We start from the raw sequence: 25,686 nt of genomic DNA, 5'->3' as shown, positions 1-25,686 counted from the left end.
GCTGAAAAGACAACTACAGCAAGAGACAAAAACAGTGAGATGTACTAAAGACTCGAAATCAAAAGGAAACAAATCAAAATGATACACAAAACAAGGGGAAAACACTCTAGTACAGAAACTGTCGGCTGTCTCTTCGAAACAAGAGCTGCCATGAAGACAATGTATAGTTACCTGCATCCATATCTGCAAAGAATGGAACAGCCAGTAAGGAAAAGAAGGAACCAGAAATTCAGTGTCTCAGAGTTGGATTTAAAAGTTCATAAGGAGAATAGATAAAAAAATAAAATCAAAAAGGTATTTAGTGTGAGATACACCTCTATAAGGTACTACAAAGGTTTTGATTTCAGGCTATAAACCTGGATTCATGTTTAACACCACGTTTTCATGTATAAATTCATCTTCTATGGCATAAGAACTTAAAACAACCAAAACAAACTGCATGGCCAAAGATTTAATATATTAAATTAAGAATGAGTTATATCTTTATTGAGGTTTGTGAAGTTGTTTTATTCTCCAACATCACAAACCAAAGGGCCCAGTTCTGCACAAATCAGCTACTAGATACAGTAATGGTGGCTTCCAACAGCCCCACTGAAAGCAGCAACAACTGAGAGCAGTCAACTCTTCTCCATACAGGCCTAGAGGCTTCCCATATGGACACATCATGGATGCCAAAGTATTTAACGATCCTAAGTAGTTATGAACAAGCTACAATTATACTCATTGGATATACTTATCTCAGTCTGGAAAACGTTATAGGCAAAACCTCCATGAACATTGAAATAGCAAATCAGGCTCTTTACTGATTAATTTCTGCATGATTGAAAATGAATAAAGATGTAGAGGTGAGGGGAGAGAAATGTGCATATCCACATACCTTCAGGTGATTCCTCTTGGACATAGGTGCCAGTCAGATACCGGTGTACAAGCGCAGACTTGCCACTCGCAAGGTTGCCCACAATCCCCTGGGATTGGAAAAACAAAGAGGGAATAAAGTTCAACTGCAATTAATCCCTGCAAAAAACAGCATGTTCAACATACAGAACAACAGAAACACTCCAAACATGATGACAGATATAGTAACTACCGAAAGCTAATGTATAAATGTATAAACCAAAATGAGGCTGGGTTAGTAGCACTCCTTTATTCAGCTCGCCACCAATGCTAAGTGGGAACATCAAACAGACTTCAGGGAAGAAGCCTGAAGCTCAGAGCAAAGTTGTCACCTCTTTACTGAATCACAGCATCACAGATTGGTTTGGGCTGAAAGAGACCTTACAGACCATCTGATTCCAACCCCCTGCCACGGGCAGGGACACCTTCCACTAGAGCAGGTTGCTCCAAGCCCCTGTGTCCAACCCGGACTGAAATGTTAAACACATCACTAACCTCTTACACTGGAGGATATCTCTGTAGGCTTTCCACTGTGTGATCCACATTGCCTGTCTACTGAAGCACACACATGACATATGTGGCTAGAGACAGAGAGATCTTGGCATGATCACTATGACTTGTTGAAGTCTCTTACTTTACCAAGAAGTTTACAGCTCAAACCGCCCATGCTCAAACATCTGCACCAGGAACATCAACAACCAAACAGAAGTACTCAGTCTTAAATAAATGTCTTGTTTTTATTTCTCTTGCTCAATTCAGCTGTCCCTGTTGAACACAACCCCGAGGACACTGTGCTTAGTTTTGGGGGAGGAGACGGGAACTTATTTCATCCTTTAAAACAAACCCCAGCCTACTCTGTTCCTAAATGTTTATCTTGACCGTAACCAAAAGGTTCAGAACAGAAGATCCCTGGAGACAGCATGAACTCTGCTGAGCCTTTGGCGTCAGTTTGCCAAAATTGACAGGGGCAGCATAAACAAGTTACACATTAATGGGCATTCTCTACTCCATTTTCTTTATCCTAATTGGTAACTATTAGAAGAAACTAACCTCCTTGTGAAAAATTGCTTAAACCAACAGAGTAGTGCCACCTTAAACAGTTTTGGAGTTGGGGAGAGGAATAATTATCTCTTCTTCACAACCCAGAACAACTCTCAGTTAAAACAAGGGTAACAGTTCTGCAAAGGATGCCCACTGCATCTCTACAGCTGAGGTGCAAGAACAGCTCAGATGAAGAAGCAACTTTAGCAGAAAGTAAACGGAAGGCAGTCTTGCATCACCCTTCAGCTCCTATGACGGCGTAAGAAAGAGAAGCAAAAAGAAATATAACCCAAGAAACCCACTGCAGCACAACTGCTATCGAGGAGTAAAATACAAAGGAAAAAAATCACACAAACCTAAAGCAATTCTCCTCAAACCTGACTATAAAAATCTACATTTGCAGCACAGCTTTGTTTTCCCTAGAGAACTACTACAGAAAGCATTCAGGAGGCATCTACCTCCTTCTCCTCTGCTGTAAGAGACAACTGCTTAAGATCTCACCCTGGTGTCTGCACTGGAAGAGCCGAGGCAGCCACCTCTTTTCTACAGATACAAAGCCAGTATACATGAAATTCACATCTAACACAATCAGCCTTCTGCTGTTTCATGCAGTGCTTGGCATTACTGCTCGGGGTCTCTGCACACTATTAACCTCTGGAAACAAGGAGCAATAAACTTTACACTGGATTGGTCTGACTTCTAACACAATTTCTCTCTTAATCAGGGACTAGTTCTAAGGATGATCCCCCACAGCATGACAAATACGCCAGCATGTTTTTACAGCAGTCATATTCCTGTCTCCCAGATTTTATATACAAACAATCTGAGCAATTTCTGTTTATTTATGGATACATATGAAATGCACAATGAGATGAGCTTAAGGTCTTTTCCAACTCGTAACCATTCTATGATTCTATGTTATGGAAGAAAAATGCCACTCTAACCCAGTTCAGAAATGAGAAAATTCAGCTAACAAGGCTACAGCACGATGCTCTGTCAGGTCTGGCTTGTGCAACACTGAATCATTTATTTGCATGTGCTAGACATGCTGTAAAAACAAACCCAAACCCCCTCTGCCCACATCCTACAAAAGCCTGTTTGGAAAAATGCAGGAATGCATTGCTGGAACTTGGCATTCGGAAGCTATCCAGCACAGAAGCCTGGCTGCGCTTGGCATACTCCTTGGTAACAAATCAAATGATTTTGTCCAAAATGCTCTTATATTTCTTCAGCCTAACACATCCTTATTGTACATTTGGATAAATGGGATCCAGGAATGCCACCAGCACCACTCAGGAAAGGTCCTGCTCTCACCCAGTTGGCCTAGCATGCTCTTGACCATAATAGAAGCCTCATCATCCATAACTCAGTGGTATCATCCGATCAGCAGCAACACAAGAAATCAAGCCCAATAGGTATTGGTAACAAGGGAGGCAGAGGGACAGACTGGCATTCTTTGAGAAACACATGCATTGGCTTTTCTTTACTGCAACCCTGCGAGCATGAATGATGAGGCTGGAAGCAGGGGAATGACACAGGGCTGACTCACTGCACCAACCCCTTCCCAAGGGCAGTGGTGTAGGAAAGGCAGAGCGGATTGTGCATGGAGTCCCTCATTTGCCCTTCCTGCTGCAGCACCAGTTTTCAGCCATGGCTGGTGCTGCCAGCTTTAATCATTTGCAGTGGGATAATTAAATTATCATTTTTGTCATGGTAAGAGTTCTGTTTTTATCCAGGATTTCACAAACTGAAGCCTTGGATCGTAATCTTACAACTTACGCATGCTGACCACTTAAAATCAATTCTCTACAGCAGCAGCCACACGGCCAAAGTTTATTTTCCTACCAGTGGTTCAGACAACATGGGAGCAAGATACCCAAGACAGGTATTCACACAGCGCAGCCGTGGTAGCCCAAGAAACAACTGTACACAGTTCATAATGCTCAGCAATTGTTTGTGTTCTGTACTACAGCACATAATAATCACAGCTTTGGTCTCACCTGCAAGAACCAAGTTCATTGGTGGATGCTGTGAATTATTAGAGGTAAGAGAAGGGGAAGGTATGGACAAGGAAACCCTCTGTAGATCCTCCCCAGCATAAGCTCGCTAATACCACAGTGGACTGGACTCATATCCAAGAACACCTTCCAGGCCTAAAGTCTTATTTTTATTGTGCAAGATATTTGAGGAGATACTTGTTTTCCAAATTACTCCATCAGTTAAACTGAATCTGCTGACCCTCTGTAGGCCTTTCCTGTCTTACATAGTTACATCCATTGACTACCATATTTTTCTTACTTAGCATGTGCACTGCTGAAATCAATACTGAAACGTAACTGTAGTCGTGAGGAAGCTGCTTCAATTAATATGCCATTCTGTGTAAGAACGTTTATCACGTTAACATAAATTTCACCTCCATAACCACTACTATCAACTTAGATTGTGAAAAAGACATTTACCACATGAGAAATGGGCTGTTAAAGCATGGCCCCGGATGTCCAATCTTAAACTCATCCAGTTGCAACCCCTGCCACGGGCAGGGACACCTTCCACTAGAGCAGGTTGCTCCAAGCCCCTGTGTCCAACCTGGCCTTGAACACTGCCAGGGATGGGGCAGCCACAGCTTCTCTGGGAAAAGTCTGTGCCAGCGCCTCAGCACCCTCACAGGGAAGAGCTTCTGCCTCAGAGCTCATCTCAATCTCCCCTCTGGCAGGTTCAAGCCATTCCCCTTGTCCTGCTCCTACAGGCCCTTGCCCAAATATTGGAGCAGCTCCTCCAGTGACAGCTGGACAACAGGAGCTGAGCCAAAGACACGACCAAATTCTGTATCTTGGGTACCACAGTCATTTTGTAGGATCTGAGAAATTGATTGTGTTGAGATCTGGACTTACATGTGGTAAATATCACAGCGATCTGGCCTCAACAACTCTGTGCTGCTGGACTGATAGCCACTCTGAGGAGGTTTCAGCCCTCACTCCCAGCCTTCGTGTTCACAGCACTTAGAATGGGCAAATCTGCGAAACTCCCCCAATCTGTCTCTGTATTACTTTTGCCTTTCCTTCTACCTATATGGAAAACGGCTCGGCCAAGTGCAAAGTTACTGTGAGCAGCTATTAATTCACTGTTCGCTCTTACAGTAAAATGTAGGCTTTGATACATATGAACCTCCAGAATATTGTGATTTTTTGGTATTCAGTATAAATTCAGTTAAATTCTTTTAAGAGAGGAAAAAAAGATATTTGATCCTTCAAAAAAATGCAAAAAATTATTAAGGTGAGATAAAAGGAGCTTTACATATCACCTGCTAACTTCCACTTCCCCCTCTTACAGCAGTGGAAGACTTCCCTACTGAGAAGACCACCTGGTTGGTGTAGCCAAACAAGTCAAAACAGCAATAAAATAGAGACATAAAAAATATAAACAAATATCTGAAGCATAATTACAAGACAACACAAACTTCATACAGGTATATCTGGTGCAGAAAAAGACTTCTTAAAATGTTTTTCTATATATTATTAATGTAGCTTAGCAGATTTTCACTTGTGTGTAGCATTATCAGAGATGGAAGTAAATAGAAACTCACCACTTTGAGCTCTGGTACAGATCGGCTTAGTGTCCATTCTTGGCTATTTACAAAGGCATCTGTAAAAGTGGACAACAGGCACAAAATCAGTACAATGATATTTCCTGCTCTGCTGCACAGAGTATCATGCTAAGACTTTGGGTACACGAAACCAAACTCACCCTCAGTCTAACACAAAAAACACTATGGGTCTGGATAGATTATACCCATTCTGCTCTCTGTTAGCAAGTGACGCTGTATCACTTCCACTGGCATTAGCAAGCTCAAACTAACTCCAGTTCTTCAGGGGTGTGAAAAGACTCTTTCAATCTGTACATGTGAAACTGCTTCCCATTCACCGCAACACATTTCTTCTCTACAAGAGCAGCCTTGGATTGCTCATGACGCTACATGCCAACCAACAGCTATGGTTGCCACCATCAGCAGTAGTTCCTCCACCCAGGTAAAGGAGAATATTTGCCTATTCCAAAACCACAATGATTTTTACTTAGTGTCAACAACTGCAACTACCAGCACCAATGGTAACACCTCTGCCCAGCTAAGGGACAATACCTGCTTCTTCTGGAAACATGCTATTTTTTAGTAGTACCATCTAGACAGGAATAAACCACAAAGCCATTCACTATAAAATGGAACTAAAACTACTGGGGGTTGGAGAGGGCTGATTTCTGGAAAACTGGCAAGTTCAGTTCATCATTGCTCCCAATAGAAATGAAGTCCTCAGGACTGCACCCAGGTCCAACCTCATCAACAATTCCATGCCAAACAAAGAGAAATAAAGCTCCAATTTTCTACCTCCAAAAACATTTATCATTTTTTTTCCCCCTGTAAAGGACTAGTCAACTGAAAAAAAATCACATAATGATACTTCCAATACAACTCCAAGCAACATTGCTCTGAATCCTGATTCAACCCTCTCCAAATCCATGCAAACTAGGTGAAAGACTGTGTCTTGCATGCACAGAATGCTCCTCCCAAGCAGGTCAGATGCAACTCCACAGTAACTAAACAGCACTGAAGGAGTCCCGGTGTCACAATCAATTCCTAATGATACCGGAAATAAGAAATAAGAGGTGGAAAGTATTCCTGACCATGCTGTCCAAAAGCAAGCAAAGGTTTTGCAAGCCATTGCTTCCCCTCCGATACACCAGTCAGGAAAAGGGTATTTCATTATATCTTTTGATCCAGAAAATAAAGAAGTTGGAAGCAATTTCCTACCCCACGTGGTATCCTCACTAACTTCAACCATCAGCTGTAAGCAAGCTTTCCCAGTGCCTAACTAAAGACAACCACAACAGGAAAGAACTGGCCATAATGAGAAGCCAAGAAACCAAAGAGTTCCCTTCGCACAAACCTGTTTCTTCATGGTATGAAGTACGGGTGTCCTAAGAGATGTTTCTGTAACTCGACATGCTGATCTTGTTCATCGCTTGTGAAACACTAATAAAGGTTCACAATTATAAAGTGCTGACTTAATCACTGCATGTTTAATCCCAGGAAAGATATCAACTAACGTGTACTTACACATCTGATGCTTTCAGATCTTTACACATCTGATGAATTCATGTTTTTTCTTCTCTAAACAGACCTCATTAGTCAGCCCATAATTTCACTGACAGCCTCCATCTCGCAGCAACATCACATCAGAGCTAACTGGTAAAATGCACATTTTACAATGCAGAATGTTGGATACTGGATCAAGAAATACTACTCCAATAGCATTCCACTGAACAGTTTTTACTAGGTATTAATTACATGCAAATGCATAACAGACCAAAGCTACCCTGTGTTCCTCTTCGTAACCCAAAGTATACCATTCATATTCCGTAGTTCTGCTCCAAAACACTTTTCCCTGACAATTAATTCCAAAACTATACATTTGTATGATTTGCTATAACATTTGTACAGCATGATTTGAACATGCCTATTTCTCTTTCCCCCATACTTGTGCATGCATTATTCCCTTCTTCATTAACATGTGCGAAAGACGAATACAGGGATAAAAGTTAAACTGGCCCTTTTACCTGCAAGACTCAGCAGCAGCACAACAAGCCAAGGATGTACAACACAAGGAGGTTTCGGCTGATCTCCACATTCTCAGGAGTCAAGGAAAACCATCAGGCTCAGGCAAGTATTACACCCCACTGGCAGGGGGGTGCGTGTGAGAACACTCTATCAATGCTGACAAGTTTCAATAAACAGGGAAGATTAAAAGCCAAGTGAGCAGATCACTGCCACCTTAGAGAACTGCAAAAAACCATTTAAGCCAAGGGGGAGACCTTAGGGCAGCTCCCAGCTCCAGGGCTTGGAGCACCCTGTTCTAGTGGAAGGTGTCCCTGCCCATGGCTGGAGGTCAGAACTGGATGAGCTTTAATGTGCCTTCCAACCCATGGAATAGGATGTATGAGCAGAGAGGATCCATATCAAAAGCTGACTGATTTTAATTCTAGTTTTTAAACAGATATATGATGAACAAGACAATTAATATATAAAAAGGGCCTTTTGGAACGTGATATACTCTTCCAACTATTTTATGCAAAGCTTAAAAATAAGCATGACAGAGTATTTTCCTACTGTACTGTAACCGAGTTACTGCTTTGACTTGGACTGCTGGGGACTGAGCTGCTGAGAGATTACCCCCCCTCTGAAAATGCATGTTTTAGTAGTATCACAAGCCTCAACCCAAAAGCTGCCTGTTTCCCTCTTCGCCGAGAAAATTAGCACACAAGCTTTGGGAAATACAGTCTGAAAGGGCTCCTTTGATACGGTTCCAAAAGAAAGATGTGCGGCTTTATCTGCATCTCTGTGGGCAAGTGGGAACTTGTAGAATATTTTCTGTACCTGTTCACTCTCAGGTTTTTATCTCAAAGCAGGAAGGAACTGAATATAGCTCATAATGCAGAAGTGATTGATGGGGGATCAGGGTGTGATGCATTTGTTGGTACTTTAACTTCATTCACATGTTTCTGAGGGCTCCTGTTCTTATAAAAAAGAAAAGGATCTTTTGCTGAGGCTTTCCAAAGAAATCCCTTGGCTTTTTCCTTTTCTTTTTTTTTTTTATAGCTTTTCCCCATTTAAAAGGGCAGCAAAGGGACTTCAGGATAGCCTGAGGGAAGCTCTTACTAAGAAGCTTTCCAAGAATCATGGAAGATTTAAGTCTTTTCATCTCATACTGCAAAGACATGTGCCTGCTCTTTGCTTGTCCCTCCTTTTGAACAGGTTTGCCATTACATTTTCATCTCAATAAGAAAGCAACCCGTGAGCTGCTTGGGCTTTGGACTGAATTGCCAGTCAAGGGTGAGATACATCCATGACAATAAAGGACATAACAAGTTGAGTGGAGCAAAAGCAAGTGCAGAGCAAAGAGGGAAGCAGAGGCTCCTATGCTGGCACTGCTGGTGGGGCTGAGGACTGCTGCGATGGTGCTGAGGCAGCTGAGGTTCTTATTGTTTAATTAACCAACAGACTCGATTGGCTTGTGGGCAGTTTCGGCGCAGGAGGGACCCAATGGATGGCAAAGGTGGTGTGAATGTAATCAGCCCCAGCTGAAAGTATTTACTGTGGTCTGATGAGCTGCTTTACAGCTGTTGCCTATGGCAGTAAATGGAGCTCATTTAGGTTATTAGAGGGCCTCCAGCATTAAAAATCAAATATGGGAGGAGACAGGCTTTTGCTGTTGTTGTTTCTCTAACTGCTATGAAACTTCTCCAGTTTTCATATGGGACTTGCCTCCCCTCTTCTTGAGCCATGGATGGTTGAACTGATGCTGTTGTCCCTGCAGTAACATTGGTTTGCTAATATTTATTTAGTTTTTAGTAACTGTTCCTGGGTTTGAAGAAGGAAATTTGGGTTTTGATTTGGGAAGTTATTCTAAGCAGGTTTTTATATACAGTGTTGAAGCAGTCAGACCTTCCTGGAAGTCTGCTGCTGTGCTATGCCATGGAGAACACACCTCTTGCCAAGAATGGCCATCAAATCCCAGGATTTTACCACAACATTGTGCTCATGGGGAACAAAAATAGCACGTACACCTGGTTCTTTCTATTGCAACTAATCCAGAAGGTTCCTCCGGTTGCAGCTGAGTTACTAAACTGGAGGATCATCCTGTAGTTTGTGCTTTGGCATAGTGATGTGTAAGTGGCATTGAGAAACGCTAAATGTAGTAGTGGAAATGTTAAGGAAAAAAAGAAATATGGAAAAAATAGATGCTATTACACAGAAAAGTAAAACTTGATGAAGAAAATGCAACTTCAACTGTCTTTTGGTGCACGTTCTAAAAAGAAATAAATGACACCATGCGTATTTGAAGCTTTTGATCATTGCTGCAGAAGTTAAATGAACAGGACATACAACTGTGATTAATTATTGACAAAAGTCATTCCTTTCATATGTATAGTCTGTACTTAGCTGTGAAGGTTGAGTTCACTTGAATTCCAAAGTCGGTAAGTAATGCAAACAAGACCCCAGTTGATCAGCTTCATACATGTGGTTCTATTTATTATGCAAATCTCTTCCAATATGTTTAAATCAACATGCAGTAGTGGGGCTTTTCCTTCTGCAACAGAATGTGTTTGGGGACTATACAGTTTGTGCTTTGCATGCTGCAGTTGGATACATCCAATGCTTTATAGTCATGCTGTCACTCTAAGTTAGTTCTCTTCATTTAAAGTAGAAAAAAAACCCCAAAAGTCAAATCCCAAAGCTTGTTTGTCATGTTCTAGCTGCAAGTATTTGACTTTTTCACCTTAACTTCTATGGGTCTTGGATTAACTCAGAATACATTACTACTTTCAGAGTCACTTGTACTAGAACAAAGTTGGTTAGCTGGGTACTTCAGTGTCCACACAAATGATGGTGCATGAACCTCGTTTTGCTAAAGAGACCAGCAGCTGTTTCATGACATGTTCCGCTTTTAACTGTTCTCATCATATTATGGAATCCCAGACTGGTTTGGGTTGAAGGGAGCTTAAAGCTCATCCAGTTCCAACCCCTGCCACGGGCAGGGACACCTTCCACTAGAGCAGGTTGCTCCAAGCCCCTGTGTCCAACCTGGCCTTGAACACTGCCAGGGATGGGGCAGCCACAGCTTCTCTGGGAAAAGTCTGTGCCAGCGCCTCAGCACCCTCACAGGGAAGAGCATCTGCCTGAAAGCTCATCTCAATCTCCCCTCTGGCAGGTTCAAGCCATTCCCCTTGTCCTGTCCCTACAGGCCCTTGTCCAAAGCCCCTCTCCAGGTTTCCTGGAGCCCCTTTAGGCACTGGAGCTGCTCTAAGATCTCCCCAGAGCGCAGCAGAGGGGCAGGATCCCCTCCCTGACCTGCTGCTCACGCTCTGGGGGTGCAGCCCAGCGCACGGGGGGTTCTGGGCTCAAGCACACACTGAAGCCGGGTCATGGGAAGCTTCTCCTCACCCAACACCCCAAGTCCTTCTCCTCAGGCTGCTCCATCCATTCTCCCCCAGCCTGTGTTTGTACTCGGGATTGCCCTGACCCAGGTGCATTACAGATGATAGAGCTCTCCCCTATACACCAATTAGAAGTCACTGCTGCAACTACACAGCTCCAAACATCTCCCTTTTTCCTTCCTGAGTTTCAAGAGTGTCAGTTGTTCTCCTTATGCAGCCTAACCAAAAAGCAGAATTGCAGTCTGGTCCTGTCCCCTCCCAGCCCTCCTCTGCACAGCTTCAGCTGGGAACTCCAGCCAGGCTCTGGTGAGTGCTGGGAAGTGATGTCCCATCACGCACATCACCGTATTTACACTTCCTCAACAGGATTAATACACACATTGCAGAAGAAGCAATGAAAACTGCCACAGAGCAATTCATTTACCATCTGAAAACAAGAGACATTTTTGTCAGCTGCCAGTTTAAAAGCCTCCCCCATCCACCCCTGTGTTGTCAGAAAGGATAAAATCCCAAGAGCTGTTACAGTTCCAACTTAAATGTTTGATATTGGTCAGATTTATCCCTGGCAATACCTACTTGCTATTTCTAAGGGTGGAAAACTGCTCTGAGCTCATCTTTTTAAAGGCATCAGGCACCTCAGCCGAAACTCATTAGAGCCTCACATATATTTGATGTCTGAAACCCCATGCCCTGTAACAGAGAACCATATTAAATAAATATTTAGGTCAAACCCATTAATCTATCTTCCAGCAGCAACTGGCTGCTGCAACAGCATTATCCTTTGTGCTGCCATGGAAACAAAAGGAGGATCATGATAGGAAGAGGTACATGACCTGACCAGTCCATGAGTGAGCCTTCCCCAAAACACACTGTGAGGCTTGGGAATTTCACAGAATCATGGAATGGTTTGTGTTGGAAGGGACCTTAAAGCTCATCCAGTTCCAACCCCCTGCCACAGGCAGGGACACCTTCCACTAGAGCAGGTTGCTCCAAGCCCCTGTGTCCAACCTGGCCTTGAACACTGCCAGGGATGGGGCAGCCACAGCTTCTCTGGGAAAAGTCTGTGCCAGCGCCTCAGCACCCTCACAGGGAAGAGCTTTCTTATATCTAACCTGAACTTCCGCTGCTTAAGTTTGAACCCATCACTATAACCAATTTCAGAGCACTTCTCTGTCACCAGGGCACACTGGGTTTATCCTGAATATTTAAATGGTTGAAATTGAACAGTTGCTTCCTACAACAGCACGGAATGATGTATAATGTTTCCAAGTATATTCCCAAAACCAGCCTCATGCTTGAAGTTTCACATCTATCACCACCAAAATATTTACTTTGTCCTCAAGTACAATGCAGCTCCAACCAAAACCAGCCATCTTAACCCCCGCCACCCCCCAAAACAAACTACCCCAAAAATTCCCAAACCAACCAGAGGAGATATTTTGGCCGTAAGCTGCTTGTGAGGAAAAATTCCATACTTAACAAGGAACTCTTCCCATTCCCTGTGTTTTCATAGCGGGTTCCAGACCTGACACTGTGTTAGTTCAGGGAAAATTAAAACCCCACAGCCAAACCCACTGTTTTCTCTTGAGACAGCTCTGCCATCAGAGAAGCGCAGCAGCCATCAAATAGGGATGTTCTGAGTGAGGACACTCAGGATTACAACTTGATACCAATAAAATATGTGTTCCTTAATACTCAAGCAGCAACCCCCGGGAATACGGGCACTGACAAATGCTGGTCCTGGCTGGGCCCTTTTACAACAGGGTGATGATGACCACAACAGCAAGTTGAAAGCAATATAAGTGCTTTAAGGTCCCCTCCAATCCTGACCATGCTACGACCTAAGCACAGCAGAAAAACCACCCCTGCTAAAGCAGACTGGGACAAAGCAGGCAACCTCTACCAAGCTGGCTATGCCACCTCATCCCACTGCCCTCTGGCCTCTCCCAGGCATGCTGAAGACAGCCTCTTCCTTCTCCAAGCATGTGCACTGGAGAACTGCTCTCACATTCACAGAGGAAGGAAATAAAACATATCCTTGGCTTAAGCAGTTTCTATAACATCAACTTTTTTTTTGGTCAGGCAATACACAGTATTTCTGTAAGCACCAAAGCCTCAGAGAAGGCAGCTCAACAAGCAACCAGAGCAGTCTTGGTCTCTGTAAGAAAAAGAAGACCCTGGAGAAGTGTTTGGTAAATGCATTACTTTGCTGGGTCTCACTAGACAGCAGGTCAGTGCCAAAGGTGAGGTCTGGTTTATACCATCTCCTATCTCAAGGGAAAGGTAGTGCCAGCAGAGGAGAGATGATCCCAGATGTAACTAAACAAAAACCTGGTGATAAGATTTTGCGCTGTAACAAGCCATGCTCAAGACATGAAGGGAGCGATGTGCTTCTTAAAACTGCTGAATTCCAGAGGTGAAAATACAGGATTAAACCTATACCTGAGCAAAGCTATCCAGAGCACCCAAAATGAGACACTTCAAAAATCACAGAATCCCAGACTGGTTTGTGTTGGAAGGGACCTCAAAGCTCACCCAGTTCCAACCCCTGCCATGGGCAGGGACACCTTCCACTAGAGCAGGTTGCTCCAAGCCCCTGTGTCCAACCTGCACAGGTAGTTGTTGGTTACTACAATTATTATAGAGGTATAACGGAGGCAGGACAACTTGGTGTGGCACAAATCCCTCCAAGATCTGCTGCTGCTTTTTTTCAAAGGGGAAGAATCAACTGTTTATACATGATACGTATTTATACACGATTTCCTACTTTTGAAGAAGCTACAGACACAAGAGGACCCTCCCTCTTATCTGGTGGCAGCTCAGCTCGAGTCTCTAAGCAAAAGCAATTCTTTCATTCATCAAAAGAAATCCATTTCCCTTGTCCCCTGCTAAAGAACTCCAGTAAATGTGAGACAAGACTTCCCCCAGTGAAGCCAAGTCCGCCCTTCTCCAATACATCATTTATCCATCCGTCTATGGAGTTTATTCTCAATTTCTCAGCTTGGCAGTTCCATGCTGTAAGCGTGATTAATGTAGACAGAGGCAAACTCTACCCCCCGTCACACCCATGCAGCCACGATGAAGTCAATATGGTTAAATGGGTGTGATCCACTAACTCAGCTTGCAAATCATGGAATGGTTTGTCTTGGAAGGGAGCTTAAAGCTCCTCCAGTTCCAACCCCCTGCCACGGGCAGGGACACCTTCCACTAGAGCAGGTTGCTCCAAGCCCCTGTGTCCAACCTGGCCAACGCTCTTCTATGCACCTACTCTTCCCTCTCAAGTCACCCGCAAGCAAATGGTGCTGGATGAGACTGTAAAGTGAGCAACAGTGCGGTCGAGGATGCTTCATTCTTCTGCTGCCCTGAACCATCTGGTGCAGCCATAGCACCCAGATACAAAAATACCTGGGCAGCATCAAAGTTCAATTACTTACAGACTGACTTCTGGCCCAGCTTCCTTGCTTGTCACCCACAACCCGATCGTCTGGTGCTCTGCCACCAGACGATCATTGAGCTTTACTTCTTCTGTTCTTTAAATTGTAGGTATGGAAAATGGGTCCAGCATGTTTGGAGAGAAGCACATCTAGAAAAACATTTCCCCTCTCTACAAGGGAAATTATGACTTGTTTATGCAACACATTACTAAAAACATTTTTTAGAACTCGAGTCATGTCTCTGGGATTGCTATGCTGGTTGTCAAAACAGAGCCTTCTTTTCCCTGACTATACCATATGTAATACTAAGGCCACTTTCCCTAACTTGATATCACCCATGCAAGATTTGGAGATGATTAGTGGAAAATACACAAATGAGACAGTGTTCTCCAGAGAACGGCACAGCAGGAATAATCTGATGTGGTTTATATTTATTAGCCTGATGCACATCTAACTTGTTTAAACGAGGCTTTTGTCAAACGTCAAAAAAATGTTCATGCAATCCAAGGCATGGTCTCAAAGGGAATTAATGCTGAGCTGGAACCAATGTGAGAGCCTTAGTTACAGCAACAAGGAAACAGTGAAAAGGGGCCCCTTTATATTTCAATTGCAAATAGATCTGCTGAGATAGAGAGGTTTATTTCCTAATAGCTGAGATGGAGAATCTAGAGCAGGATATTGGGGTGGCAGCAGGTATTGCCAACACCCAGTTTGGGTCTGTGTGAAAGCTTCTCTCCCTACCCTCATGGGGCAAGTGTCTAGTTCCAACCCCCTGCCACAGGCAGGGACACCTTCCACTGGACCAGGTTGCTCCAAGCCCCATCCAACCTGCACAGTTAGTTTTTATTTGCCTATAATAAGGACAATGCCCACTTACTCAATTTAATTACCATTCTGCCAAAGAGACTGTTGAACCACCAAGTCATTAAACCATCACAAATCCACCAGAGCATCACTAAAAACCCATGTCTTAACACACTGCACAGCTCAGCAAGAGACAGTCCTGAATAGAACCATGGACTGGTTTGGGTTGGAAGGGACCTTAAAGCTCACCCAGTTCCAACCCCTGCCACAGGCAGGGACACTTTCCACTAGAGCAGGTTGCTCCAAGCCCCTGTGTCCAACCTGGCCTTGAACACTGCCAGGGATGGGACACGGATGGGGCAGAAGCAAAAAGAAAGCAAAGCAAAGAAGGAAGGACTCAGGGCTGCCATTACCTTAAAACTGCCTCCAAAACAACAGTTAAAAAAATAAATGTGTGACTAAATGCTGTGAGAAAAGCAGTTTCCTTCCCCAGCTTCCTACTGAAAAAGCACCTGCTATAAGAAGGCATTTCATAAAGCAGCAGACCTGCACAAGAAGAAAATATTTATTTTGGAAACTCATTTGTCAGATGAACTTTAGACTCGGTGAGTAACTATAACACAAAGCCTCTTTCTTCAGCTGCCATTTGCAGATAAACTGCAAGTCTGCAGGGAGCTGAAAGCAAGCAAATCCATTACTGCCATCCCAAGGTGTGCAACTGTTCACTCTCATTCCTTCACCTTCTCCTCCCAGGCAGCCTGTCCCACCTCACCCTGGACTCATTCAGCACACCGGAGCAGCAGCAAGAGAGTCTGACCAAAAAGATGCTGCAAACCACAGGCATGCTCACATTAAATCATCTTTTTCCCAAGTTAACAGTAACTGCAAGTTTGAAAGGTCTGACATGAAACCTCAAGTCTGCAAGGGGTTCAACGATCATCATTACTACACTGATTATCACTATTACACAAGCCATGCTCACAACCCATCTCCCCGCACCATGTGAAGGATTAGTGCAACACCTCAAATCACTGGGACCTAAACCAAGGTAGAACCAGACATGCCTCTGAAGCTACCATGACATTCTTTTGGAAGCAAAAGAATCCAGGCTATAGGCAGATATCAATCTCCTCATACTTCTCCATTTGAGATTCAGAAAAGTGCATTTTTAGCTTTGCTAAAACTGGTAATATTGCATTTTTTAAAAACACTCACTCAGGAATAAGCTGTTCTGAGTCTTTGCAGAAACCTTGCCCTCTGGCTATATTCTCATGTGCGTTTCCCGGGTGAAGCCAAGAAACTCCACAGTATGTTTTCAGAGCTCCATCAGGTTGCCATCACCTCAGGCACGTACTTGAAACACAAATGACTGTACTAGACACGATATATTTAAAGAAGTCCATGCAGAGCTCAGGAATTGGAAAACAATTTAGCTACACCCAAGAGACCTGGCACCTCCTTCCTTACAAACCCACTCCGATGCTTTCCATACCCACTATTTCACAGCACACGAATGAGCCCTCTTCTAAGGAGAATTTGGGAAAAGAAACCAATCTTGCTGTGTTCCAATCTTCACAGTGTTCTGGCTTGACCCATGACATACTCTAGTAAGTCACGCTGTAAACTGACTCCTTACTAAATCCCAGCTTCCAAACACTTAAAAACCTACTCCCTCTTCATATTCTGTTCCCTATTAATGCCATAACCTCCTATTGCCTTTTCCCGAGCTGAGAAAAGCAAGCTGGAGGCCAGTCATTTCATAAAGGCTTTTATTCTTTTTCACCTCTGTACCACTTCCTAAGGCAAACTCCACTGTTTTAGCCACTGAAATTCACTATGAGGAATTTGTTTGCATGTTTGGAAAAAACCTGAAAGTGAAAAACACATAAAGATCTAAAACATACTTCAAAGCTAGCAAGGAGGATGTCAGCCTCTACTCCAGCAACACCACTAGCACACACACTAAAGCAAATGATTAACACAATCAAGTGCAGCCTTCAAACTGTGATAACACACAGCCATTTGGAAGCAGTACAATGGAAAACCAGCAAGCAAACAGCTAAGTCAACCTATCTCAACAAAGCCACCCAAAAAGCAGCAGCAGAACACGTTATACTAAATGCACGCTTCCAGCATCTTGGGAAGCATCAGAGGGACCAACTCTACCCCTCGTGTGAAGGTGCTCTGTTGGAGCCCTGTGATGGCTGCAGCTCCAGCCAGGCACTGTGCAACTTCATTTCCAGGGTGCAAAAATGGCCATTTCTCCTTTTTTTATTCCATTTGGGGACTTGCCCTCTAATTCTGCAAATCCCAATCGAAAATGGAAATGAAAATCCTCTGGCTTCTCCACACCACCCTACTCTGTTAGGCCAAACGGAGCGTGGTACCAGGAGAGGGCAAACCAAAGGACAACGTGGACCTGGCCAGCCAGATCTCAAATGTTTTGGCACCCTGTTCTGAGAAACAGCAGTGACGAGACTGGGTTAGGCACATTCACCTGAGTGATGTGTGCTGATTTTCTGCGGTTAAAACAGGATTGACAACTTCTGTTCAAACCTTCCACCGGTGCTACCAAAAGCTGCACTTGCATGAATTAAGTGGAACTTAAACTGCCTTTAAGATAGCACATACACAGACAACATGTGGTTAGCACATCAAGTCAGCTACTGGTGCAGATCAAAACAATTCCTGGCTCCTCCTCCCTGTTTAAATGGATTGCTTTTTCCCAGGCAAAGGCAGGCACGAGGACGCTGAAGATGCTGCCAACAGCTGGAGCAGGAACCGTCACAGCTACGGGATTTTGGAACCAGGGGTTGTTTTAAGCTACAGTGCACCAGAGTTCACATCCCAGATTGGAAACAAAGCAAACCCCAAAATAAACTTCACTGTCTTCCTAATTAAAGAGATTCATTCCTTCAGGAAAGCGACATAAACCACTGCTCTGGGGTTAAGAACCTATTTTTAGCACTCGGTCCTTCCAACACTGTGACTGAGCCTGCGCGAGCAGGCCAGAGCCCGACTACCCATGAAGCATCATTAAAAGCTCTATCTAGGAAGTGGGTTTTTCACATAACTTGATTTGAAATGTCACAGGACATGTAGAGTCATAGAGTCACAGACTGGTTTGTGTTGGAAGGGAGCTTAAAGCTCATCCAGTTCCAAACCCCTGCCACGGGCAGGGACACCTTCCACTAGAGCAGGTTGCTCCAAGCCCCTGTGTTCAACCTGGGCTTGAAAGGTTTTGAAACCAAATTAAAAACCAAGTATTTCCAACTTAACTGTCTTCACTTTGCTCTAAGAAACTGTGTTCTCAAAGGCATTCCACCTCCCCAGTGAGAGTCAAGTGCTGCAGTATTAACTGTGACCCAAAGCACTACTCAATGGCATTGCCACCAACAAGCAACTGGACTTCAAGGAAGCCAGGCCACTTTTATAAAGCACTTTTCTGCTCCAGGGCTAAATACACAACTCCAAACTGATGTGACACAGGGGTTTTATTCAGTCTGCATTCAGTGTTCTTTCAAAGCTTCCAATATTTCAATAACCAAGGGGGAAAAAACAACCAAATTTGACATCACACTTGAGCATGCGTCTAACAACTACCTTTGCCAGTGCACTTAAACAGCAAATAGGGTCAGGTACTACCACTGCTGCCTTAGAGATCAGCTCTTCTAAGAAGCAACAAGTTTCTGCTTGAAATCTGGTCCCAAATGATGCTTATAACATTGGAGGGGTTGGAACTAGAGGTCTTTAAGGCCCCTTCCAACCCAAAGCATCCTATGATTCTATGAACCACATTCCAGATTTCGTTCTCCTCAAGAGCTCAAGTCACCTAACTCCAAGATTAGTAAAGAAGTCTTCAGATTAAGCAGATGTGCTTGTTATCCATACATGCAGGAGAATAAGGGGACAGACCTTTGTGTCTGGTTGTAACTCTAAAAATGAGACCTTCCCAGCAGTGAAATCCATCCATTCCACACAATTGTGATGTTCTTGCATTCATGGATAAATATTTTATGTCCTAAATACTATCGAGAAAAACAGCCAAGAAAACCCAACTCATTTTATAATAGGTGGTTTGGGTGATCTATAACAGCTGTAATACACGTCTGCAGACCATTTAATATAAGGCAGAGTAACAGAGCATGTATCAGCTGGCTCAAATTAACATTTCACCTTTATCACTTGCAAAAGTAGTTCCTTATGGGCTGAGAACCACCCATTACTCATGCCTCTGCTGACTCACAGAAATACTAATCAGCCTTTATAAGGTGGTGTTCCACCACATCACGCAAATTCCTGCCAACTCATGGCGAAAGAGAGGCCTCGGTTAACATGAACCATTTGACAAGATGTATCTGGGTATGTAACACAATACCCGCTATGAAACAAAATCAGAATCAACAGTTCCAGGAGCTCATACTTATTGATGATAAAACACAGTTCCTCCAGTAAAACACACAGCAGAAGAATACGGGTTTCAGATAATCCAAACTGTCCAACTCATTTTCTGCTTATTCAGACAATAAGATGAATATCTCGTGGCAATTTGCTCCCCTTATCTGCCTCAGTGCCAGCCTCCAGCGCAAGTGCATAATATTTACCTATCCTTTGGGACTGGCCAGTTCACTGGGGCTGCAGGTTATCAGGAGACCTACTGGAGTAAGAATATCAACTCATGCTGCCCTTTCCCCTGGTACCAGCTGTAGAAGCTATATATGGCTAAGAAAAAGAGTGAAAAGGCACACAGCAATTTTAGGCAGGATCATCACTTCAGAATTAAATGCTGAACACAAGCCTACTGATTTTATATAAGAACTGGACAACTTGGGTCCAGTTTCATTAAGCTGTGTTTACTTAACTGGGGTCAAAACATTACTTGGGTCAAAGATGGATCAAGCCCTCACATGACTGCTGCCTCAGCCTGCCACAGATGCCTCCAGGCCCCATAAATGTTGCCTCCAAGCTGGCCAGATGCCTCTTGTGAGGTAATTTTACATCATTACAGCTGAGTTACATGTTCAGCATGCCGTGTTCTACCCCATACGTGATGTATACATAGCAGAAATTGTTGGCATCACAGTTTCTAAGAGCTAAGCAAGATGTATATAATCAGACATGTTTATCTGATTATATACATATTATACATTATATACATACATAATGTATACATTATATACATTATTATATATATGATTATATACATCTTCAGACTGTCTACAACAGTCCGAAGTGATTATCATCATTGAGAATTGTCCTGAGGCTACATTGTGTGTGGGGAAAAACCCCAAAACATGATCTGAAGAACCCACACCGCAGAGGTTGCCTTTTACAGGAGAGGTTTTATGGAGGCTCTTGCACTGCCCCCAGAAAAAAAACCAGTAAACTCACCCCTGCCCAGCTGACAAGCTGGAGAACGGTCTTGGGGGCATGTCTCTCAACATGACTTTATAACCATCCCAGCATACGCGTATTCACAGCAATCATTAGCATCTCTGACTACTTCAAGGGTTTGCCCAATCCGCTTTTAAATAACTTTTTCCCTATTGAAAACAAAACCCCAAACAAACACAAAACCACCCCAAACAACCAGCAGGCAGCCACAGAGGCCTCTCAAGGAATTACTGAATGAAGTGTTCTATGTTTCTGTGATAAATGCAGTGAAGAAGAAACTCATCATAGATTTTTGGCTGAAAATTGTGCCTCTGAATTAAACACCTACTCAAGATCACATCCAACTGAAAATCTCCGATCACTCTATACGTACTGTACCATTGCAGCCTAAACTATCTATTACTTGACTGTTCAGAAGGTTTTGATCTACTATTCAAGTAATCCCAAGCTTTACCTATGTAGATAACCTGTTCCACAAAGCCTGTGCCTCCATCCTTCCCAACTACTCATCACAGAGTCGTAGAATCCCTGAATCCCCGACTGGTTTGTGTTGGAAGGGACCTCAAAGCTCATCCAGTTCCAACCCCTGGCACAGGCAGGGACACCTTCCACTAGAGCAGGTTGCTCCAAGCCCCTGTGTCCAACCTGGCCTTGAACACTGCCAGGGATGTGTTAATTCACACTGGCAACAAAGCTGCCTTCTCTGCAACAACACGTCACTAGAAGACTTATCTGAGCGTATAAGCAATCAATAGATTTGTAAATATAAAATCATTAGGCTTTCCTATGCTATTTTTTCCTATGCTATTTCAGACTTCAGCATCCCCTGCTGCCCAGCAGCCCAAACCCACTACACTGAGGAAGGCAAGCTCAAGTGGTGATTATTGTTTTCTAGTTAAAAGAGACACAAGCACACACACACACACCCCACCACCACCTTGCATTTGACCTAAAAGCCACTGCCAAGGGGAGAAGGCAAAGTACCACCACTCCTAGTGCACTTGTCACATCAAACAGACAATGCCTTCAAGTCATTTAGCTATCTCCTCAAAGTCTAAAGCACTGTAGAAGCCTGATTATTCATGGAGTTAAGAGAAATATGGGAGGAGTTATCACAAAATACAACAAGAAAACACAAAAGAACATAAAAATGCTAGTTCTGTCGCTTATTCAACCGGCCAACTACCTTCCCATGCATCCCAAAGGATGCTACTTCCCTCCAGAATGACAGGAAACCTGGGCGGCTGGAGTTCATGAGCAGTTAATACAACTAGAGGAGGAGGCATTTTAATATGGAGCAAAAGCAAGTTTATCGAAGTTGGAAGGTGGATTCTGATTGCTTATCAGTCCCTATTGATCATTTTTGCACGCACGCACACACATACACAAAATAGTAATGATGATGAATTTCCAAAGGAACTGTTGGAAATCACAACTGAAAAACTGGAAAGCTGACATCACCCAATTCAAATTTGAGAAATCAATCAGATTAGGAATGACACGATCATCCGGAGAAGCAATGCAAGTTTCCAGTACTTTGATGCAGACACTGCATTTGAAAGCTACCTCAGTATTTTAGCCTGTCACACAATACAAACCCACAGTAAGCATTAAGGATTTTGAAGCTACCATGAAAGCATTTACCAACTGGACCCTCCATAAGTCAGTCATCTATTCTAAAACATGAACAAGACAACTACTGGCATTATGGACAAACATTGACATTAAACATGCCATAGCACCACAGCAAAACGTCTGAATACCCATGCCAAAAGTAGCAGGGAGCCCGAGCCTCTCAAGCTATGTTAAAGCAGATTGTTTATCAAAAGGGCAATGCCTAGACCTGAGCCGAGGTGCTCCAAACCACAGAAATCCCCTACCTCCCCCTGCACACTAAATCAACACTAAAGGAGAAATGTGACGCCATTCTTTCAGGGCTCCTTCAGCACACCATGTTTTCTCCTTGCAGCAATTCCCAGGCCGTTGAAGTTCTTTTCAGTAATTTCCAAATCATTTCCAGAAGTGATTTATAACATGAGGGACAAAAGCTACAAGCAGCACAAGAGTCTGTGGAAAACTTGAACGTTGTGTTTCATTTTTCCATGTATGCTGGCCTAAGAGGACTAGAACATGCTGAACACGTCTGTGCAACTCCAGTGCCTGAGCGTCAGTAAGATCATCTCCTGTAGGTTCAGAAACCACAGTTCAGCAGAACTACAAGGCAACCGCTGCAATTCTCAAAGGATATCCCAGACTTAAATATTTCCTCATTCTATGAAATTAAACTGCTCAAAAATCTGCTATGGCAATGAAATGACATACTCATTGCTGAACATTCAGGTGCCCAGAAACACAAAAGACTTCAAAAGCAATGCTGTAATTCAAACTGCATTGAAACAAATTGTCTCCAGGTACTACTTAGAGTGTCCCAGAGAGATTCGTCAAAAGTGCTGCCAACATCTCTGTCAGAAGCACTGAAAATTAAAACTAAACCCCCCCCCAAAAAAGCAAAAAAGCCTCAAAACCACTTTGAGGCTCAAGGTTTTAAGCTCAAGTCATCTGCTGGATAAAAAACAAACATCAAAATGAAAAGGAAAACCAAAACCAAGAGCGTGCCAGCAGACTGCTTATTTCAACAGTCATGAGTTTTCACTGATTTTACTGGTTCCACAATCATCTTTTCCTAGGTTTGGGCTGTTGGGTGCACAAGCTACTAAGCAAACATGAAGAAGAAATGATGTTGGTAAAACTGACTTAAAGGGATTTCATAATGTGTAGTTTAACACAAGTGCTTTTATAATTCAACACTTCCATCCCTTCCAAACCCAGGAAGAGAGTGCACAGCCTGACTCCAAACTCGTATTGTAGAATTACAGACTGGTTTGTGTTGGAAGGGACCTTAAAGCTCACCCAGTTCCAACCCCCTGCCACGGGCAGGGACACCTTCCACTAGAGCAGGTTGCTCCAAGCCCCTGTGTCCAACCTGGCCTTGAACACTGCCAGGGATGGAGCAGCCACAGCTTCTCTGGGCACCCTGTGCCAGCACCTCAGCACCCTCACAGGGAAGAATATGTAGACTCTATATATATACACTCTTCACTATATATCTACACGCTATATCACAGGTATAGTAGATCTTAAGGTCCTTTCCAACCATAACTATTCTATGATTCTATATATCTGATAACATATATGCAGAAATCCATTTTTCTTAATCTTACCAGGAAAAAAATACTGATTTTACAGGTTTGCTCTGATTTCTGTTCAGTTTTTACTGCCTATTTCTACAAGAAACCCTTCCAGCATCCTCCCCCAAAGCCTGACAGCATTCCCAGAGCTGTTTGTCATGCTGGCAAGCCCGCGGAGGACAAGGGACAGCACATGTAAACAGAAAAGGCCAGCAGTGTTTGTGATGACTGCAGTGACACATTCCTAGGATTATTCTGCAAGAAAAGAACTCGGATTGGGTCCAAAAAGAAACAAACTTTTGAGTTTGAGGTTGAAGCATGCAATCCTGCTGTAACAGAGCGTGTGCATGATGCAGAACCAGTGGTACTGGGAATTTTATGCAATGGATGACTGTGCAAACATTGTGTTTGCACAGGGGTAACACAACTCCCTCCTGCAGACAGAGAACAGTTAAATTCCTCTTTTATTCCCCCCACTGCACCAGTGAGTGGGCTGGCAAGCAGACTGTATGCAGACAGGGCTGGAAAAGCCAATGCGGAGTGACAGGCAGTCCTACACACGCTTCAGAAGCCACCAGCAAAACACTTGCAGCTCAACCACACAAGCAGCAGAGTATTTTGGGACAGGATACTGACTCTGAAGCTGACTAGAACTCAAGGAAGACTGTATCAAAACATCGTGCTTGTGGAAACAGGATTACACTCATTTTTTAAGTCAGTAATATGTAGTAACCAGCTCCATCACTCACTATCGAACACTGTCAAACCCCCACTATCAAACTGGTTTCATCAGCAGTACTTGCACACAAAATAGCTATTGTGCCTCCCTCACTCTTTATCCACGCTTTATATGGGCACGATTACATGGACTACAGTTGATGTCTCCACCTGGGGGCCCTAAAAATACAAACTAGCATGCATACTTGGATCACACTCGATTTCTTCTTTATTTGGGGATGGAAAGGGATTTGTTATCAGTCAATTCCTTACATACTTTGCAAGGGTAGAGGTTAAGGCAAGCTGTGACATGAACATACTCTGTAAGTATAAAGAAAAGGAGCTTTATCCCAACACCTCTTCTTAAAGAAGGGATGGGGGGTTACTGCAAAAAAACCTTGATGCACATCGCCTGTGCTTCTGCCCAAGCAACTTCCAGGAGTGACTCTCAAGAACAACTTCCTTCAGCATGCTTATTCCTTTTCCAAGTCCCCTGGATAAGAGGATTCCTAGGGGAAAGCCCACGAAGTACCCACCATGCACATTAAGGACCTGCAGGGATTTCATAGTGGAGTTTGACTGATATAGTGTACTTACATTAAATACTAACACGTAAGACTGGAACTCCATAATCCACAAGCACACAGAACCTCCATTTTGATGGGAGAAAGGCATATAATCATAGGAGGGGGTAACACAGTACCACTTTATAGTTACCAAGAGCAAAACTGTAATTAACACAGCAAGTAAAACCCACTTCATTCTTTAAATGTAGATTTCCATCTCCCTATCCAAACTAATTCCAGGCAAGTCCTACTTTCCAGATGCTCCTGTGCACCACCTGCAGCCCCCGACAGTGAGCGAGAACCGTATTTGTTGTGCAGATGTTCCAGTGGTTGTGTGAAGCAGAGACAGATGTTGGAACACAAGATGGTCACATCACCTTACTCATCAGCAGTATCACTTCCTGCCACTAACAGGGATGAACAGCCAAGTGAAGGAATCGGGCTAGGAATGAATTCCTGCAGCACACAAGCGGAAGAGAAGGGCTAATGAACAGAACTAACAGACTTTCCAGCCTCCAGGGGAACATCAGCAGCAGCTCCTCATTTCTTGCAGACCTTCAGACTTCACTCAGGAGGGACAAAAAGGTCCCTCCAAATCAACCACTGGTATTTCACTGCACCCAAATGAGCACAGGGATGAAAACTGGCTATAGACAGCCCTGG

General features: G+C 43.6%; 1 protein-coding gene across 10 annotated transcripts in view; it reads right to left on the bottom strand.

The window, feature by feature from the left end:
• The window catches only part of AGAP1 (ArfGAP with GTPase domain, ankyrin repeat and PH domain 1), a 344,542-nt gene that overhangs the window by 240,679 nt on the left and 78,177 nt on the right, over positions 1–25,686 (bottom strand). For 5 of the 10 annotated variants that reach the window (XM_030486188.2, XM_030486187.2, XM_032919929.1 and 2 more), the window contains exons 2-4: positions 5,519–5,577; positions 878–965; positions 172–183 (exon numbers count right to left, since the gene is read on the bottom strand). In XM_030486188.2, the coding sequence (XP_030342048.1) occupies positions 172–183; positions 878–965; positions 5,519–5,577 (159 nt within the window). The remainder of the gene's footprint in view (positions 1–171; positions 184–877; positions 966–5,518; positions 5,578–25,686) is intronic. The other 5 variants (XM_030486189.2, XM_030486191.2, XM_030486194.2 and 2 more) reach the window with 1 other exon arrangement.

The sequence above is a fragment of the Strigops habroptila genome, chromosome 5, assembly GCF_004027225.2.
Source record: "Strigops habroptila isolate Jane chromosome 5, bStrHab1.2.pri, whole genome shotgun sequence".
Classification (NCBI taxonomy): domain Eukaryota; kingdom Metazoa; phylum Chordata; class Aves; order Psittaciformes; family Psittacidae; genus Strigops; species Strigops habroptila.
This window is presented reverse-complemented; position numbering and strand designations above follow the sequence as displayed.